The following is a 20,109-nucleotide window of genomic DNA, read 5'->3' as shown; positions in this document are numbered from 1 at the left end:
GTGAGCATGCCTGGGGACTTGGCCATCAAACACTGATACAAAACTTCCCCTAAATGACATTGGCTTACCGTGCCTGCACTGTTTACAGAGTATGGTTTGTGCCGAAAGCCTGTTTTCCTCTGGAAGTCTGGAGTTTTGGTGAATGCTAGACGGAGGGTGCCTGTATGACCAGATCTCAATTAAAAGCCTGAGTGAGTCTCTGATGAGCATCCCCAGGAGATAAGACTTCACAACGTTGTCACAATTTGTCGCTAGAGGAATTAAGCTTGTCCTGTGACCCCACTGGTAGGACTCTTGAAAGCTCGCACCCAATCTCCTCTATCTTCATTTCCCTTTCCCTTTGCTGATTTCGCTGTATATCCTCTTGCTGCAAATCACTGAACCTGGGGGTGGTCTTTGAGTCCCCGACATACCTTAGTATGATTCCTACTCTCCTTTCTTTTCCTTACCCTCTGTGTTCAATTAATCACCAAAACTATCATGAGCTCTATCTCCATCTTGAAGAATTTGCTCTGTATTCTCCACTGTTATCTCCTTCATGCTAGAACTGTGACTCCGTCTGGGCACAACTCTCTGCCACTCTGCCACACTAAAAACAGCAAAACCCAAGGGCTGGAGGACAGCACCAAGCCACCACTATGGGGGAAGTGATCTTTCAAACCTAGCTACCTCCGCTGCAAGACATGCCTATTTCAGAGGGTTGTTGGCAGGGCTAAATGAGAAAATGCTTATAAACTTTATAAAATTATCTATGTAAAATGCTTAGCACAAAACAATACTTCAACAATGTAATCTGCTGTTTCTATTGTTATTATTAATAATCTGCACACTCCAGGTGTGAGGCTCAGTCTGTTCTAGCACCAAAGCCATTCTGTTATGAAATTAGGACCTCAGCTTCTCACTCCTGTAATCTGCAGGGTGGGCCGACCCTGAAACACAGGCATCTCAGTCAGATTCCAAGTAGCCTGGCATTTGGGGGTGCTGTTGTTCTCTGAGTAGGTGTGCCAGTGTGGGGCAATGAGACAGAGCTGTCTTGTGTTTGCAGAAGACGGGATGCGAGGGGAGGCCAGGATGGCCATGGAGTTCTTCAGATTCCTGATGTTACCACTGCAAAGATTTGTTTCCAAAACAAGAAGCTGTGCAAAAACACCAGCTATTTCAGAAGAAAAAGCCAATGTAAAGGCCTGGACAGCCAGGAGCATCACAGACAACAAAAATAGAAATTAAGGCACTCTCTCTGCCACACTTGAAATCAGTATGTGAGGTGATGAATGTGTCAGTTAACTAGACGGGGGCCCTTTCACAAGCTACACAGGCAGACCTTGGAGCTACTGCAGGTTCTGTTCAGACTACCGCCAGAAAGCGAGTCGTAATCTTTTTGCCGATAAAGAGTCTTGCCTTCCATTTGTAGAAGACTCAGCATCTATGAAGTGCAACAGAATGAGGTATGCCTGCATCAAATCATCACGATGTGCAAGTAAGAATTCTATTTTTAGTATAATCTGTGACTCCCAGGGATTTTTGCCTGAATAAAAAACCTTTTGGGATCATTACAAAAGTCACCCACAGTAGAAATAAAGAAATCATAGGTTCAGAAGTAACATAAAGCTTACAGAGCTGAATCATTAACTCTAAAATTCCATTTTATTAAAAATCACAGAAATGACTTCTGATGAAAAACAAACAGAAAAAAGCAGCAAAGGCAAACTGGGAGTATATTAACTTTATTTTGAATTATAACAACCTGGAATATTTCATCAAACAAATGGACATAATGAAAAACTTTAGTGGTTCAATTAAGCAAATAATTTGCATAAGAATTGCTAGTTCTGTGGGCCGGAATGGGAGTAAAAGGGAGAAAACAGTACTTGAACAATGATTAAAATAAAATTTAAAAAAAAGAATTGCTAGTTCTAAGTCTTAGAAAACAGAGCTCATTGAATTGTGAATTAGATTAGCATAAAGTAAAAATCTACCTGTGTGCAAAATGAATGCAATTTAACATTAAATAACAGACCTTTTTTCAGTCTTTGGTGATTGACTTATATAATCATATTACCTTCTATGTCTAATATCATAGCCTTCTACCCTAGAGACCTCTTCCGGAGAAGGCCTCCATATTGTTAAAGCTACCAGATTCATTTTTAATGCCCTAACGTTGATCAAGAACATTACCCACATAAAATGATCTAATGAATAGGCCAAGGAAAACATATTTTAGTGAAAACAACATTATGAGTGTAATTTCATCCCATTTTTTACTTTTGGAACTTTGCTATCAGTACCTATAAAACTGTTGTGATTTTGATCGGTGTTGGGCAACCGTTTTTGGCCTAAGCGCTCTAACTAATGGAAAAACATATAAAACATTTAAGGCCACATTATTTTCCTCTTTAAAATAAATATAACTTTGTGAAATTCCCGTGGGGGGGATGTGTAATTGTACAATTCTGCTGAATAAAAGAAAGTCAATGAGGCAATTAGCACTGCCTTTCAGCGACTAAAATTTTTGTATACAGGTGTTCTAGCAATCTAGACAGCTTCCTGAGTTTCTGTTCTGAAATGAGACTGCAGGTGTGCTGCCCCGAGAGTTAGGCTGTAGGGGTCTCTGGGGACTGTGGGTTGTCATTACTGGCTCTGCTTGTGACACTGACCGAAATAAACTGATTTTGGTTGATTATTTTATTGATCATAATAAACTTTAAGAGAATGTCTTCTAATTTCAAAATTAAAATTAAGTCAGTAAAATTCTATTATTTACTGACTTAAAGAAACTGCTTTTAGTGACACTGCAAGATGGTTAAAAAAGTCTTTTGGGATTACATTTCCCTCCATTTTTACATGTAATTACATCGAGCCCTGGCTGCAAACTAGAGCAGAACATGGACAAGAAAATGAAAAATGTGTTTTTTGGTAACAGAAATGCCATCAGTGTTTAATACGGCAGGTTACAAACAAAAGGGTTAATCTTTGCTCGTGCAGTGAGGCACCGACTGAGGCAGGTAGACACCACTGGTTGTAAAGTGCATTGATTACAAATTTTGACACCCCCTCTCAAGGGTGTATTTCAGTAAAACCCAGGTTTCTTTCTTGGAATCAATCAATGCATGCATAGATGAACACTTACTAAATTCTAATAACAGTCTTTTAATACTTATACCCTTCAACAGTGATAGTGACATACTGTCCTTGCACACATCACATTTTATCTAAGGGCCTCGAAGTCACTGTATCAGGCAATGTGATCTGGAAGCTCGAGATTCTGCAGCATGTTAAATTACTTAGTTATGGCACAGGAAGTAGATTCCCAATAATAGAACTAAAGTAAAAGCTCAAAGAAAGAAGCCTACATTTCGTGTGGTTTGTAATTTTCTGAATTTCCAAATTTGCCACTTGTGTATTACCACACCCACACTATGGACAACAGATAAGAACAATTTTTACACATTAGGAATAAGATGAAGATCAACTCACAAATGCGCAATTTGCCTTTTTTATAGTGCAACAGTCCATCTTTGAAAAGCACATGGTGGAATGTCAGAAATGGCTTTTTAATAATGCAACTTTACACTTCATTAAGTCTTAGTAACCATGGCTATAATCCTTGGGTAGAAGAAAACATTTTACACTGGAATGACACACGTTTATGTGTAAAGCAGAATGGAGGTATGTTTTAGCACACTTACATTTAACACAAAAGCAAAAGTGCATTGATTCACTGAAGGTCAGACTTTCAGTCTTTTAAAGGCTTGCAATATTTCTGTCTTCTTACTTAAAGCTCTTGGAAGGTTTGACAATTAAGAGTTTAACTATTAACAATTAGAGAAACCCAAGTTAGTACAGTTTAAAATGAGTTTCTGTGGAACCCACGGAACCGCCAGGCCCCGCCGTAGCGGGGCCACAGACCAGTGTGAGAAGCCCATGCGAACGAGGGAAGGGGTCCCTGAGCTGCTCTGTTCTTGCTTCAGGACAAAGCACAGCTCTTTTTGGGCAGGGACCCAGGGGATTTGGAGCATTTTCTGTCTTCAAAGAATTTCCAACACTATTTGAAAGCAATTTCTAGTTGGACAATGTGGTTAAGATTTCTACCTTTCAGTCAAATATGCATCTAAGTTAGCTCTTCCTGTGTCCTTCTTTACTTCGGAGGAGGCGCAATATGCGTTCATTTTTGGTTAGTTCTGCAGGAAGTTTATTGGCCTGAAAGGAGATAAGATGGGCATTAGTGAACTCCTGTAGTTGGTGTGGTTTTAGGGGCTCCAGGAGGGGGCTGTGACCCAAACTTGCTTCTCCACTGGCAAAAAACCCCACTGGACTCTCTATTTTGTATCAAGTCATTCGAGGTCTCTTTTAAATGTAAAAATATAACCAGTTATTTTCTTCCCTCATTGTTTGGGTTACTGCTGTACCTAGCGTATCTCTTACTAGACTGTAACCTCCTGGATGCCAGGGTGCGTGTCTTATTCATCTGCGTGTTCTCATTTCCAGCACAGTGCCTGGCATATCTGGTTTGTGCTCAAGAAATACTGGTAACATTAAATTTGATACCTTATATTTAATTAGTTTATTATATGAGGCAGGCTGCGTGATAGGAACTGAGACTCAGGACAGGTATCTTTCGATGAGAAGGCAGGGATACCTGGGGCAGAGCAGCTTCGGTGGCCACTACTTCCCACATTACCGGTCTCATTGTATGTCCTTTCTTTCCATAGCGCTGCTGAGACACACATTCCGTACACGTGTATTTAATGAGCGTGTCCCAACCACGCGCAGTAAATGTATGGGGCGGTGGTTCCCACACCTTTTGGTCTCAGGATCTTTTCACACTCTTAAAAATTATTGAGGACCCCAATGAGCTTTTGTTGTTAACTTGTTAGAAACAAAAACTGAAAAAATATATATTTGTTAATTTATTAAAATAACTAGCCCATTACAGGTTAACATAACTGACATATTTATAAAAAAATAACCAAATTTTCAAAAACACAGTTTGTGAGAAGAGTGGCATTGTTAATAGTTTTTCATATTTCTATAATGCTTGTTAGAAGACAATTGGATTCTTGTATTTGCTTCTGTATCCAATCTATTGTGACATGTTGTTTTGCTTTGCTTTGAAGCATGGGAAGAAAACTCAGCTTCATACGGGTAGGTAAGTCACAAGAGAGAGGAGCATTTTGATCGCCTTTCAGATCACTGTAGATATTCTTGTCTGATGCAACACCAGCACAGGACAAGGGGTAGTTGCTTAAAGGTAACCACAATGTGGAATTTGAAACCGTATCAATGAACTTTTTGTATTCTGTTACATTAAAATCCACAGGTCTATCTAGGTACAGGCGCATTTTTTTAACCCATGCATGATTTATAACATCATGCACTGGTCAGTTAGAAAATATTAGTTCCCTGGCTTGTGCAGAGATTCCAAATGTTGACACGTTTCATTACATAACATCAGAAGGTCACATTCATCAGTATTACCGCTGATTCAACAACAGCAGCAACAAGTCTTTAAGTGCTAGGAAGCTGTTAGGCTTACATGGTGGGTATAGGTCATTCCTTCAAGTCAAAATGATATTCAATGAACAACGCAACTGGTTCACTTTGCAATTGCAACAGTTGCACAATTTTTTTTTTTGGACAACAACTGCATTCAGTGAGCAGAAGTACTTTCTGTATACTTCCCACTCTGTCACAAATATAAAAAATATGTATGTGCTATATGTAGCACGGGTCAAGATTTCATAAAATTAAAATTGTTTATTGACTCATCAAAGAGGTTCTTAAGTAAAACCTGTATTTTTGTAAAATAATTTACAATATTTGTAAAAGAACTCACAAAGGTTTGTAAAATCATTTACCAGTACAGTTTGCCACCTCTGCTTTGATGTGCTTTTCCAACGTCAGCACAGCGGAAAGGGCAAATAACACCCTTGTATTAAGAACACTGTTTTGACCTTAGACTTCCTAAAAGGGACTTGAAGACCCTCAGGGGTCCGTGGACCACACTTTGAGAACTGTTGTTACAGACGAATAAAAAGAACATTCTTGGGATTTCAGGGGAGACATTTAAAGTGTAGAAAGGTACGCAGAATAGGAGAGAAGGCTTTGCTATAGATGTTACCTGACTCACATATTTTTTTTTCTGGCTGCAGAGCCTGGAACCCCAGCTGCTTTACCTGGGACCCTGACCCTAGGTGAAGCTCCCGCAGCCCCCACCTTCTAGGTGGATACTGTTCCCTGACCCCCACCTGCTGGCTAGGACCTCACTTGTTGGGAATTATGCAAGGACTTGTGGGGAGTTGTGAGTTTACCACACGTGGCCTGCTGTGCAGCATGTCCTGTGCCTGTAGCTCAGCTCATCATGAAGAACTGATGCAAGACTGAATCAGACAGGAAATCACCACGCTATGCTACTATACACCCCAGGTCCCTCGATAGGGTCAAATCCTACTATTAGCTTAGTTCCTGCAGGAGTGGGTGTCGAACAGGTCTAATGCCTGAGCCTGCAGAAAAAGGCTCCTGGTAAATGGAGTCCAGTCAGGAAAAACGAACTGTTTTTGCATTGGTTTTTGGTCCTTGGTGAGCAGGCTGGCAGGCAGGCAGAGGGTCCTCTACAGCCAGGAAGAAGAGGGAATCTAGGTGCTGTACTTCTGCCCACAAGCCTGTCAAGTTACAGTGTGTGTGTGTGACAGCAAGGTGTGTGACTAACTCCATGAATGCCCATGTCCTTTATCATTAAATAAGCCTTATACTTTCAAGCTATGTTCTCAGTTTCTTTTTTGTCAGTGACATCACTGTTCTGAGTGTCAACCAGATAGTTTTAAAAACCTGGTCTCACTCCTCTTATCTCCCGGTGGCCCCCACTGAATTCTTGGGCTACTGAGGCAGTGAGACTGAGGAGTGCCTAGGCTAGCCCCTGACGGCCATCTTACCCGACACGGAGCAGGACCGCGGTCCACACTCACCACGGTACAGCAGCACTCCATGCGACTGCCCTACTGCTCCCGGGAGATGTGTTCTGCGTCCTCAGTTGGGGGAATCGGGAAAACAGGACCCCTGCGCCCATGGGGATGGCTACAGCGTGGGGGTGGCTACTGGGGCCACTGGTTGCCCTCTCCTCAGGTATCTGCCTCAAAGCTATATATTCAAGCAGCTCTAGGGAGGGCCCAAAGCCCAGTACTCCCGTCACTGGAAAGTCCCCATAGCCAGCACCGCAGAGATCCCAGGAAACACACAAGGAATTGCATTATTTTCAGTTTCTATATACAGGTGCTAATGTTGTCCCCTTGCCTCAATCCAGTGCTGGATGGATCAGCAACCATGACTCCCTCCTTTAGGGTGTCTGTCCAAGGTCTAAAGATAAGACACGCAATTGCATTTCAGCTGCCTTATCACTCAGCCAGGCCCACTAATGGAAAATAAATCTAAGTATCCTGGGAAGAGACAAGCAGAAAGGTCATCTTCAAACAGCTCAATGGTAGGAACGAAGAAGTAATAATTCCACATGTTAAGTGGAATGGAAGAGGGCCTTGGCATGTTGCTTAATTGTACTTCTTAATAGTTTCTTTTCAAAATGTCGTGATGTACTCTGTTTCTGTTGTTCATATCAATAAAGTCTATCACAGCAACTGATGTTCATAAAAATTCAAATAGGTTAATATAAAATAAAAATTGTTTTTCATAAGTTGCACTATTAATAAGCCCCACCTTACTTCCTCCTTCAAAAGTTAGTAGTTTCATGTTTTCTCAGACCTCTCCCAGGCTGTAGCCCCCGCCCCCACCCCCGTCTGTGCATTTGACTGCTTCTGCAGCTGCTGAAGAAGAGGAAATACAATGGCATTTTCCCCCTATGGCTACTGTGCATCTTCCACTCCCAAATTTGGAATAACTGTAAACTAAAGACTTTGAGCTATAAAAAAATATGGGCTGGTTTTGTAACAGTGGCACAAAGTCCTGTTAACAACATAAAAGTAACCCTTTCCCCGCAGAGACACCAAATAGAGCACTAGCAATTCTTGACATGTGAATATTTGATTCATGGAGGGTGGAGATAAACCACAGAGCGCTGACATTTTAGGACACTCCTTTGATGACAGAACACTCACAACCCTGCTTCCCACACTACTGCCTCTCTGCACCACTGTCAGCTGAAAATCCACTGATGCTACAGGATTCCAGTGTCATTCTCTGGGTCTACACATACTGCTCACTCACAGCCTAATGCCAACCTTGAATGCCATTACTAGGCTGAAGTAGGAGGACAGTGATGGGAGCCAGGGAAACTGCCTTGGTTATGGCAGACACTGCTTTACCTGTTTACATAGGTGCCTAATGGAGTAAAAAGATGCATAAGGTAAGGCCAGTACCTTGTTTCTCAGGGCGGGGTCTGCCCCTGCTTCCAGGAGCAGCGCGACTGTTTTAATATTTCCGCTGAGCACTGCCGCGTGGAGGGCCGACGTCCCATTCTAAGAGAATATGACAATGTGTGTGAGGAGTGAGCTCACAGCCAGCAACACTCAGCTTGGCTGTCATCATAAACCAGCCTGAATGATGAAACTGTAACGTGGGAGCCTTACTCTTCCTTGTGTTCGCAGTCACATCAGTATCTACCATAGTGGCCTCAGGCACACAGTAGTTGGTCACTGTGCACAATGCCAGTGTTCTTCTCCAGGGGAAATAAGAAACCTGCCCTAGGGTGCACGTGACCTCATGATCACTGGCCAGTTTTATAATACTTTAGAACTTGCTGTGGAAAAAACACCAATACTCTGTCAAACACATTTTTCCTACATATATAGACTGTGCTTTTGGTGTGTCATTTCGAGCAAGACTGGAGGAATGGCTGACTAGCCACTGGGCTGACCTGCTACATGCGCTCTGCTCACCCAGGTAGGCAGGAAAGCAGCTGTGGAGTTACAGGGCATGAGAGTAAGAGGACGAGGGGTGATGAACGCCCCCTGAGCCCTGAGTTGGGGCATTTCTGAACATAGAAGGGCCTTGTGGATAAGTTGCTGACATTTCATGAAATTTACTGCAAATATTTACTGAAAGAAGGAAGTGGCTAGGTGCAACCATGTAGGCAGATGATGGAAGGGGAGAGAAGAGAATATCACAAACCTGATATACAATGGTAATCATATGACATCTGTTCCAGGAGATTCATAGATCTTTGTACAGCACCTAAATGCAAGCTTAGTTTCCAAACTAACTATTATAATAAAAAACACTTTCTTATTTTGTAAAAGAGCAAAATATCATGCCCAGGGAAAAACTCCATCAAAGTAGCATTTTTCCATGTTTGCTTTATAATACGTAGGGTATCCATTGCCCCTGTGTGAAATATGGCCAAAAATCAAAACCAGGCCAAAAAGAGCTGTTTGAAATGAGACTGGATATTGCAAAGTCCATTTCTGAAGCTCATTCCTTTTATTTATAGGAAGTTCACTCTCACAGACCATTTTTCCTTTACAAACATTATTAACAAGTGCAGCTTTCTGGCTTCCAAGCTTGTGGAAGATTAGAAGTAGCTCACTGGGACAGGGGAGAGGAGGTGGCGCCCTGACAACAGCTGACAGCGGGAACGGAGCCTAGAGCTATAAAGATCAGAATCAGAAAGTCCAAAACGCTGCTGGGGTCACTCAAGGGCAAGACCTTTATACACATCAGTAAACCCTGAGGGTGCAGTTCAGAAAGTGCTAAGCCACCTTCTGAGTTCAGGATGGGCTTGGTGTCCTCTATTTAAGAAACAGAAGACTGTGCAGCAGGGGTCAGCAAACTACGGTCCGAGGGCCAAATCTGATCTGCTGCCTGCCTTTGTATGTCCTGGCCAGCTAAGAATTTTTAAAAAATCAAATGAAGGAAAATATTCTGTGATGTGTCAATAGTAGACTCGAGAGACACAATGTCCATAAATACAGCTTCACTGGGACGCAGCCACACTGTTTTCATACAAGGTGTCTTCCGTGCCTGATTCTGCGCTACAATGGGTCTGCTGGGCAGTCGCATCGAAGACCGTATGGCCTACAAAGCCTAAAATATTCACTACCTGACCCTTTGTTGAACCAGATTGCCAACCCTCGTATAGACTACAGTTTAGAAACATTTTAATCCCAACTGATCAAAACTGAAGAGTTTGGGGCCCTGCTTTCCGGAAGACCCAGCTCCCCAGAGTGACATATGCTTTGAGGTGTCCAGGTGCTGGAGGCTGACTTTATCTCACCTACGTTAACGATGTGGTTCTTTGCTCCAGAAAATGAAGAGAAGGAATATGGGCACGTGTCCCTCATGTTTTGTGGGACAAATACCATGTGTTTTAGGATTTGTGGATCCCTTGGATCCCCAAACAAACCCTCCAATGACGTACCCACATGGCTGACTTTCCAATGTGGCAATTTCATTACCAATGTCTAATATTTTTTTTTTCTGAAAAACGAGGTTCCAACATACTCTGGTTCATTCTTTTTACCACCTTCTCATTTTTACCACTACCCACAAATCTCCAACATTAAGAAGTCATAGGTATGTTCTTTCAAGCATACAACTAACCATGTGAATTACACCCAGATTCTACCTCAGTCCCAAGTACAGAAGTCTGAATTTCTAACTTCTTTCTTTTACAAGATTGGCAAAATTTCACGTTAGCGCTTACCTTCAAAATACCAAGGGTAGGTGAGAATTTCAGCAACTCCTCTATAACATCATTATAGCCTTTGTTGGCTGCTTTCAGTAATGCTGTTGTACCATCCTTGGCAGACAGAGGTAAACAAAAGTTGCCCATTAACAGTTTGTGGGAGTTGGCTGAAAACCGAACTGTGAGTTGAGAACTGGGAATATGCACAGACTTGCACTGTCTCTTAATCTAGGAGCACTTTAGAGCACATTAAGCAGTTAACTCTGTGTAAAAGAGTACCAGGCAAAATAGGTGACTTCTTATATTATCTTAGGACCCTGCCATTTGGGAATTCACACTCTTCCAGTCACTGAGAATACTGGGTAAGGGACAAGGGTAATTTCAAGAGCATATTTTTAGGACATAGATGGACTAAAGAGGTATTCTCTGCATTCGTGACTTAGCAGAAGTTAATTATCGAACCGTTTGCATTGATTTAAAGAATTCTTGAACTGTACTGAGTATTCTAAAATTTTAAATGTTTTTCATTTTGTCTTCTCTTGTAAGTAACCTCACCCTAATCTTCCCTCACTTACCTATTTGCCTGTGGTGGTGGAGGTGAGGGCAGAGGAGGAAGAGGATAGATAAATTGAAATCTCTTTTTTACAAGAATGCAAAAACATGTTCAGACATTAGCATTCCACTTCTGTCATCACTTTTTGGCCTCTCTGAGAAGAGATTTTCCAAATGCTTTTCTCTTTCGCTTTAACAGAGCAAGTGCTGTATTTGGAGGCTAGAGCTCACAGAATCCTCCTGTAGTAAAGGAAAGACTCCACCCATCCTGCTTAGCTGCAGCAGGAAGAAAGAGTGGGAAAGAGGATTTTTCTTTTCTGGCTTCAGGGTCTGTGGGAAGAAGAAAGGGAGTGGGAGAGGGGAGTTGAAGCGGCCAGGAACGTGCCTTCTGACTTCCTCTTTTTGATCTCTGACTTGGAAAGAGAAGATGGGCCACATAAGCAGGAGTACCACCAAGGACAAAAGTCCAGACACTATGGAAGGAAGGAAGGAAGGGAGGGAGGGAGGGGCGGGGGTGACAACTTGCTCTGAATTCGTATGGGGTATGGCCTGTTGTGGGGCACACGGAGGCAGAGTTAGGTGACACTAACAGGGGTTAAGTGGAGGCCAACGGGGATGTGGAGCAGAAACCTGTATCTGGGGGAACCAGGTGAGGGGGGCCCAGCCTGGAGCACTGCAGAACCCCAAACCACAGATACCCGACCTCCATACTCAGCCAGCTGCACTGCGGCTCAGTGCCAGCAGGAAATGCAGTGGCAGCTGTGCATGTAGCCGCCAGGGACATCCTCCCAAGGAAAGCCCCAGGCCCAGGCTCTTACATCCCCCATCTCAGTTTATCCCAAAGTCTGCTGGGGGGTAAGGTGGGGGACAAGCATGTCCAAGCAATAACACAGCTTTTTTCCGTAGAGAGACTGAGCAGCACTTGCTAAGTTTCAACGGATTCATAATTTTCCCGTTTTCCCACTAAACAGTAGGTGAAGGTTGGGAGAAAACCCAGCTCAGTTACAGACCAAGCTGAGTTCAGTTTCAGAGCTTCAGTGCATGTGTTTTCACCCGGAGCCCCTGGGCTGCACCACTGTTGCTCAAACTCACGTCGCGGGCGGCGTCCCGGTCGGCTCCACGCAGCAGCATCACCCTCACCACGTCGCTGTGGCCCATCTGAGACGCGATCCACAGAGGCGCTGTTCCATCCTGCAGCGAGAGCACACCTGGGACCCCAGCAGACCACACAGCATCCCCACAGCAGCAAGTTAACACCCGGGAAGAACTCCTCACCAACAAACGATGCAGGTGATTTCAACCCGGTTACACAGACCGGCAACTGGCAGTACCTGGACTGCTTGAGTGATTGCCAAGGCTGCTAAAACAGCTTGATTTCAGCCGATAAAACAGCTATGTTATGTCAGGATCTGTCGCCACAGAGAGTGGCAGGACTGGTTCCTCCAACCTGGGTAGGAGAAGCCAGCCTGTCTTTATTTCCCCTGAGACTGGCGCCCTGTGTGTGCAGTGGGCGCCCTTCAGTCCCCCAGAAGAGCAAGGTGGGCTCTGAGGGTTGGACAACGACACTTCTCCCAGTCCTCTATTCTCATGTCCGGAACTCGCCAGGCCACATAATTTTTAGGGCTACTGTCTTTTCTGCGAGGTGCTTCACAGTAGCTAGTTATAGTGAGATGACATTGGGGTAATACTTCCTGTGTGTTATTTCCCCAGCGACCCTTTTCCTGCAAACACCAGGCCAGGAGCCTGAGCTGTACTGCTCTGAGGAGAAAAGGCAACACATCCGCAGGACAGAGAAAGCCTTGACAGCAGGGTGGTTCCTGCAGGACAAAAAGGAAAGTAGGAAGCCCTCCTCTGCTGGCCGGATGCACTAGAGAGGGAGTGGGTAGGGACTGAGGGTCCATGTGTCCCCTCTCCTACCCCCCAGGGGGTGAATCTGGCTTGGGTAAGCTAGGGGTGGTAGAAACACCCAGATAAATTATGGTGAATTATAGATAGGGAAGGATTTTCTCCTGTTCTTGGGATAGAACCCAGGGAAACTACAAGTCCCTTAGAGAAGCTCTGTGTTTTGGCTGGTGCTGGGGTCTCCCAATGACGGTGGGAGTTGTCTGCACCCCAGTACTCCTGGTCCACATCCGCTGGGAAGCTAGGCGCCCAGGGGTCCCCGCCTGCCTGTGGGAAATTGGAAGGGCTAGGTAAACGGTGGCCTGGATTATGCCTGGAGCTTAGGAGATAGGGCCACAGAGTGTCCTGTTCTCACCAACAGAGACGATGGCAGGGCCAGTGTGTGCTGGGACTGGCACAGGACACTCAGGGACCGGAGGCTGGACAAGTCAGCACACAACACGAGCACCCCCACCCCTATCCCAATGCCAGGTGACAGTCTGACCTCTGAGTAGGGCAAGAGGAGGGAGGAGGATCCAGAACTGACTAAACTTAACCTCTGGGGTAATTAAGATAATACGGCCCAAGGAGGCTGTTTTGGTCAGATAAGACTGGCTTACTCATCAGTGAGAATAGGGGCTGAAAAACAAGACGATTCAGTTGCAGGAGTTTTTTCTGCTGGAGTGTGCAATTTCTACGCCAGTGTACTAGTCATAGCAGGCACGGGATCCCTGCCTAGTGCTGTCCTGGCAGAGGGACAGGGGACAAGGATGTTTGAGCAGGGTGGTGGATGGTGGCAAACCAGGAGCCTAGAAGGATCTGCGGGCACTGGGGACACAGTAGGAGGACAGTGGCACCTTGATGTCTTGGGAAAGAGCAGCTGGAACAAGGCATGGAAAAGACCTGGAGACACCATTTCCCTACTTCATCCTTGTACAAGGACCTCTGAGAAACAGGCTTCCATCTGAGTATTATTTATCATTAGCAACGTAAGTACATCCTTAATTCATACTTTTAGTTTACAAAGCACTTCTCCATTCCTTATTTAATTGGATTCTCCCCATTCAGGAGACCCATCCATTCATTCAATGACCCAACAATTATTTACAGTCATAGTGGCTTGGACAGGAGTGGCTAGTTCGGCAGGGCGAGAAATCCAGCAGGCATGACCCGAGGGGTGTGGGTGGGGCCCCGGGAGGCAGGAGAGGGGGTCTGGGCTGCACAGAGGGTTTTCCAGGGCTCAGATGCTGACGCACTTCTCCCTCCTTATCTGCTCTGGGTTCACTTGTTCTTTGTTGACATCACCACCAGAGGGCAGCCAAGGAAAGGCTGTCAGGGGCCTGTTTGATGCTTTCTGAAGGCTTGTTTTTAGTAAAATTCTATTAATTGACACTAATATGTAGAAAAGTGCTAAGAGGTGCTATATTGGGAACAACTATTAATATCATAACAGTAATGCTAACACTCAATTATCACCTTAATTGCAATAGTCCTGGTAGGTGGAAAAAGATGTCACCATTTCCTGGTTGACCTTGGGCAAATTACTACTCTGTCTCAGTGTCTGTACGCTTCCACAAAAATATTGGCCTCACAGAGATACTCATGAATGAGGAAACAGGTGCTGAGCACAAGTACCGGCTAACAGATCCTTAGAAAATGGTAACTAAGCCCTGGCTGGTGTAGCTCAGTGGACTGAGTGCTGGCCTGCGAACCAAAAAGTTGCCAGTTCAATTCCCAGTCAGGGCACATGCCTGGGTTGTGGGCCAAGTCCTCAGTTTGGGGCATGTGAGAGGCAACCACAACTGATGTTTCTCTCCCTCTCTTTCTCCTTCTCTTCCCCTCTCTCTAAAAATAAATAAATTTTTTTTTATTGAATCTGAATATTATTGTAACTGATATTTATTGTAACTGAATCTGAATATTATTTATCATGAAAAACAGTAAGTACCTTAATTTGTAATTCATTTACAAAGCACCTCCATATGCTTTATTGAGTTTGATTCCTCCACTCTCCCCGTGAGACAACAGATCAGCAGGCAGGAACGACTGGTATAATGAGATTTGGGAACACCTGTGTGTTTCATTACTGCTGATAATTTCTCCAAATCTGGTTTTTGAACCCAGGGAGTCGACTATGAGTTACAGCATTATGCCAAATCAAATTATTTATAAGTTGATCATCTAGTTTATGAATAAGAGAGGTTTTCCTCTTCTGTATACCTCAACTTCTGTTTTCTCTTAATTGTCCTTATAATGGTCAGGATCTTCATTGTGAAGATGACTTCACAATGAGAATGATGGAAACTAGGTCACTTCAGCTCCTTATTGTAAAGTTTTGGAGGGAATTGGAGTAGAAAAAGAAGCATTTAAAATATTTATATAAGTTTTTGAATACTTCTTGACAAACATATATAACTTCAAAGTATATGAAACAGAATAAGTCACCACAAAGTGGAAGTTATAGCCTGTAAAGGACTTTTTTAACAACAAGAAAATAGAACATTTAGCTTGAGGCAGGATAAGATTCGTGTGGTCATGACAGCTATCATTTACTCTGTGTACAAACCATGTGGAAAATGATTAGACTCATTTTGCACCAAGGAAAAAGAAGACTGAGGGGTTGAGAACCACAGGGAGACTTCGGCTCAGCGTAAGGGGGATGATAATGAGGGCTGTTAAAGAATAAGTGAATGGGTTTTGTATCAGAAATGTACAGGCCTCGAAGGGTGTTCCCAACATCCCACTTCTGCTTTCTCCAGGAAATGTGTGACTCCACACGCAACTTTCAAGAAAATAACATTGGGTCAAATGCTAAACTTAGACTAACATTGTTTCTCACTGAGAAATATTTCAATAATGTCTTTTCTGTGAAAAATGCTAGTGTTGTAGAGAAAATTACATCTTTCATTATTCAAAAAGTAGATTTGACTCATATCAACTCTATTTGGTGAGGACCCATAAAAAGAATGGCAAATGAGTTTTTAGACTGACTATGAATTTAAATGATCTCTGTGACTCTTAACCTCTTTATCTAAAACAGCTCAGTGCTGGCCAGCGTGGCTCCATTGGTTGGGTGTTGTCCAGTGACGGGTGGTTTCAGTCCGGGGCAGGGCAGGTGCCCTCATAACTTCTGGGTTTCAATGTCATCACCGCGTGACCCAATTTAGGTTTAAATGGACACAGTCCAGGCAACCTTTGAAATATAACCTTACATCAACATGGCTTTTACAAACAGTTCCTTAGGCATATGAATAATACAATGTGTTTTACAAACAGATTTGTCAAAACACCAGAAATTATTTTAGAAGGACGTACAGAGGGAGAGAGAGACACAGACACAGACAGACAGACTCGATAATCTCTCCTTTCTAAATTCACAGTGGTATCCTCAGTGATGACCTCTAAATCAAACTTACACAATCTAAATGTAACCAATTCTTTTTAGTTAGTAAAATGAGGCCTCTGATTAAGAATAAATCACAATTTCAAAATAAGAAAGACCAACAAGAAATCTTAAATTCAAATCCCCAAATGTCAATTCCAGCAGGAACTTCTCAGAAAGTTTTGTTTTCCAGAAATACTCCTGAGGCAATCTAAGCCTAAAAATATCTTTAAAATGCTAAAAATATAGTCTTACATTCATAGCAGTGTCTGGCACATGTTAAGTTCTCAAGAAATATTGACTGAACATTAAATAAAGCAATCATCAAAAATGTAGGAGCTTGAGATCAGCCTAGCCAGCCTTCTAAACTCCAGATGAAGGAAGAGAGGTCCAGAGAGGCTGATTCATTTGCTCAAAACCACACAGCTAGCTATTGGCAGAGCTGGACCTAGAACTCAGGATTCCTGACCTCAAACCCACTCTGCCCAATGGCTCTTTCTTTTCATGGGTTCCTCATACACCTGGACTTTTATAGAGTGAAAAAACCTGTGGTCAAGAACTCGGATCAACCTTAAAGTTCTGATAGGTATTCATTATGTGAGCACACAGGTACTGTCAAAGCAGGTCACAGCACAGTGGGAACCTGCCTGGGGGTCATTTACTGGTAAGAATTCGGTTTGACTTTTCCCTAGCAAACTACCTTTAAATAAAGTTACCATAACCTGAAATGTTCTGTTAAAAACAAATTAATTAGGGCAGAAATTGTTCCTATGTAAGAGAAGCGAAAATGCCTTATATTTGGATGGTTTTTCACCATTTCTAAGTGAGGCCTATATTATCTTGCAGTTCTGTTCCTTTAAGTATCAGTTAACTGGTTTACCAGATGTTGGCAAATGAAGCCTTAATCACATTATAATGGTGAGAGATGAAGGTGTGGAACCCAGTGATGATGGCAGTGCCTCCTCTGCTTGGTGAGAGAAGTGGGGGTGAGAGGTAAGGCAGCACATCAGAGCAGGGACTGGGCCGGGGCAAGGCCACCTGACACTCCTCTGTTTGCCCGTGTCCCAGGCGAGCCTACTCTCATTACTTTAGTGCAGCCATAATTTATTTGAACAGGAGGTGGCAGAGTGTGTACTTGACCTCAGACACCAAACACCCAAGTTTTAAAAATAGTAAAAGGTGATGTCAGCCTGATTTCAGGAAAGCCCAAAGCAAAGAACAGAAGAAACCCTAATCAAAGATTAACCTGTGTCACAGAAGCAAAAGGATTTAAAGACACTCAGAGCTGATGGGCTGCCCGGGTGAATGCTGCTGCAGGTGAGCTGGCCCTCCCACCCACTACTCCGTGCATTACCTGCCTCGGCTGGTTGACCTTAGCTCCTGAAGACAACAGTAATCGAGTAACATCCAAGTAACCGCCTTGGGCGGCTAGGAAGAGTGCAGTAGCTCCATCCTGAGAGACAGCAAAGTTAACGTGTTAAAAGAATCATCTTTCACATTTATTTTAAATGATCTCTTAAATTACACATATTCAACCCAATTATCCATTTCCACCCCCTTCATATGCGTAGTTAATGTTTTATTTTTTGAAGAATGATTCTAAAAGATCACACAAAGTCAGACTGACTTCGTTTAAAACAGACAGTTTTATAAGGATAAGTTATAATGTATATAATGACTTCACAAAATCTTGATCCTAGAGCTTATGATACATCTGGTTGGTGGTAGCATCTAGGTTTTCCAAATATCCAGTCACATTTTTCTCTCATGTGTATAGACTTCTCATTGGCTGCTCTCTGCTTTTGTTGCATAATCTGAGTCCATCCACGTTTTAATTAGATTTAAAAATGCATTCATTTAATACAATTTTCCATTTCAATCCTTCTGTCAGTTAAAAGCAGAACCTTAGTTAAAAAAACAAACAAAAAGTAGTCTATAACTCCGGTCAACATGGCAGCGTAGGCAGACATGGCTCCCCTCTTTATACCACCACATCAAAATTACAACTAAAATACAGAAAACCATCCCTTAGAACCATCAGAAATTGAGTTTGGAGTGGAAGTCAACAAGTACGGAATTAAAGAAACCACAACCATCCAAACTGGTTGGAGGACTGCAGATGTGGAATGCGCTGATCACACACCCACTTTTGGTGGATAAAAATTCGGAAAGGATATCACGGGAGTGAGGGCCCCAGGCCAGGGTTCCTGGTACCAAGAAGGTAAGTCCCCACAACTTCTGGCTGCAAAAACCAGTGGGGATTGAATCAGTGGGAGAAACTCCTGGAGCCCCAAGCAATTCCTCTTAAAGGACCCACACACAGACTCACTCCCTCTGACCTCCAATAACAGGTAGCAGCTTGAAAGGCACCAGTGGCATATTAGGGACAGACTGAAGTGTCTGGCACCAAGGAGAGCAGAGGCCATAGTTCCTTTTCTAAAGCCCCCCCTCACAGAGCCAGCAAGCTGGTGCCATATCTGAGACTCCATCCACCTAGCTAACGCTGTTTGACCAACCTTAGAGATCCCCAAAGACTCCACCCCAGCCAAGTTGCTTTTCCATATGAATGACTGGTTTTGGCTTCTGCTTCACAACTTCCTAAATCCTCTGGAATAAGCAACAGCTGGCCTCACTGAACCTCAGGCACAGCACTGATTCACAACTTGACTTGCCTGGAAATCTACAAGCCCAGCACATGTAGAAGCCATCTCAGAAGCTTTATAGCTCAGGCACGGTGGCCCCAGGCAAAACACAGGTTGGGGCTGACCTTGGCCTGTATCACTCAGGAAACCCCAGGGCCAGCACACCCAGTGGACAGCTACAGACCACCTCAGAGCACCACCACCTTGCCCCTGAACAGCTGACCCTCCACAGAGGGAGGAGGTTGGTGGTCAGTGGTCACAGCCAGTCCTTACAGCTGACTGGTCTGAGTAAATCCCTCCAATTGATCTGCCAACAACAACTAAGGCTCAACTACAAGAGGGGGATATACTTAGTTCACACAAAGTACCCAGCTTGGGTGGTAGGAGAGGCTGTGTCACTGGACCCTATAGGACACCTACTACATTAGGCCACAGTACTGAGACATGGAGTCAAAGCAGCTCTACCTAATACATAGAAACAAACACAGGGAGGTAGCCAAAAAAAGGAGGAAAAGACACATGGACCAAATGAAAGAATAGATCAAAACTCCAGAAAAAGAGCTAAATGAAATGGAGATAAGCAATCCATTAGACGCAGAGTTCAAAACACTGGTTATAAGGATGTGTAAGGAACTTAGTGAGGACCTAAGCAGCATAAAAAAAGATCCAGTCAGAAATAAAAGATACACTAATTAAAATAAAGAACCATTTACAGAGAAATAACAATAGAGTAGATGAAGCTGATATTCAAATCAATGATTTGGAACATAAGGAAGCAAAAAACAACAAATCAGAACAACAACAAGAAGAGAAGAATCCTAAAACATGAGTATAGTATAAGCAGCCTCTGGAACAACTTCAAGAGGTCCAACATTCATATCATAGGGGTGCCAGAAGGAGAAAAAAAAAGAGCAAAAAATTGGAACTCTACTTGAAAAATTAAAGAAAGAAAATTTACCTAATTTTGGTGAAGAAAATAGACATGCAAGTCCAAACTAAACACACAAACTAAACAAACAAGAAGG

At 43.3% G+C, this 20,109-nt stretch overlaps 1 protein-coding gene across 1 annotated transcript in view; it reads right to left on the bottom strand.

The window, feature by feature from the left end:
* Positions 1 to 2,033: 2,033 nt before the first annotated feature.
* The window catches only part of ANKRD29 (ankyrin repeat domain 29), a 50,390-nt gene continuing 32,314 nt past the window's right edge, over positions 2,034 to 20,109 (bottom strand). The window contains exons 7-11 of the mRNA XM_028524153.2: positions 17,797 to 17,895; positions 12,272 to 12,370; positions 10,646 to 10,741; positions 8,364 to 8,462; positions 2,034 to 4,197 (exon numbers count right to left, since the gene is read on the bottom strand). Coding sequence (XP_028379954.2) covers positions 4,114 to 4,197; positions 8,364 to 8,462; positions 10,646 to 10,741; positions 12,272 to 12,370; positions 17,797 to 17,895 — 477 coding nt within the window. The 3' untranslated portion in view covers positions 2,034 to 4,113. The remainder of the gene's footprint in view (positions 4,198 to 8,363; positions 8,463 to 10,645; positions 10,742 to 12,271; positions 12,371 to 17,796; positions 17,896 to 20,109) is intronic.

This window comes from Phyllostomus discolor, chromosome 9 (genome assembly GCF_004126475.2).
Source record: "Phyllostomus discolor isolate MPI-MPIP mPhyDis1 chromosome 9, mPhyDis1.pri.v3, whole genome shotgun sequence".
NCBI classification, from domain to species: domain Eukaryota; kingdom Metazoa; phylum Chordata; class Mammalia; order Chiroptera; family Phyllostomidae; genus Phyllostomus; species Phyllostomus discolor.
The sequence above is the reverse complement of the archived record's forward strand: the minus strand, read 5'-3'. Positions and strand labels throughout refer to the sequence as shown.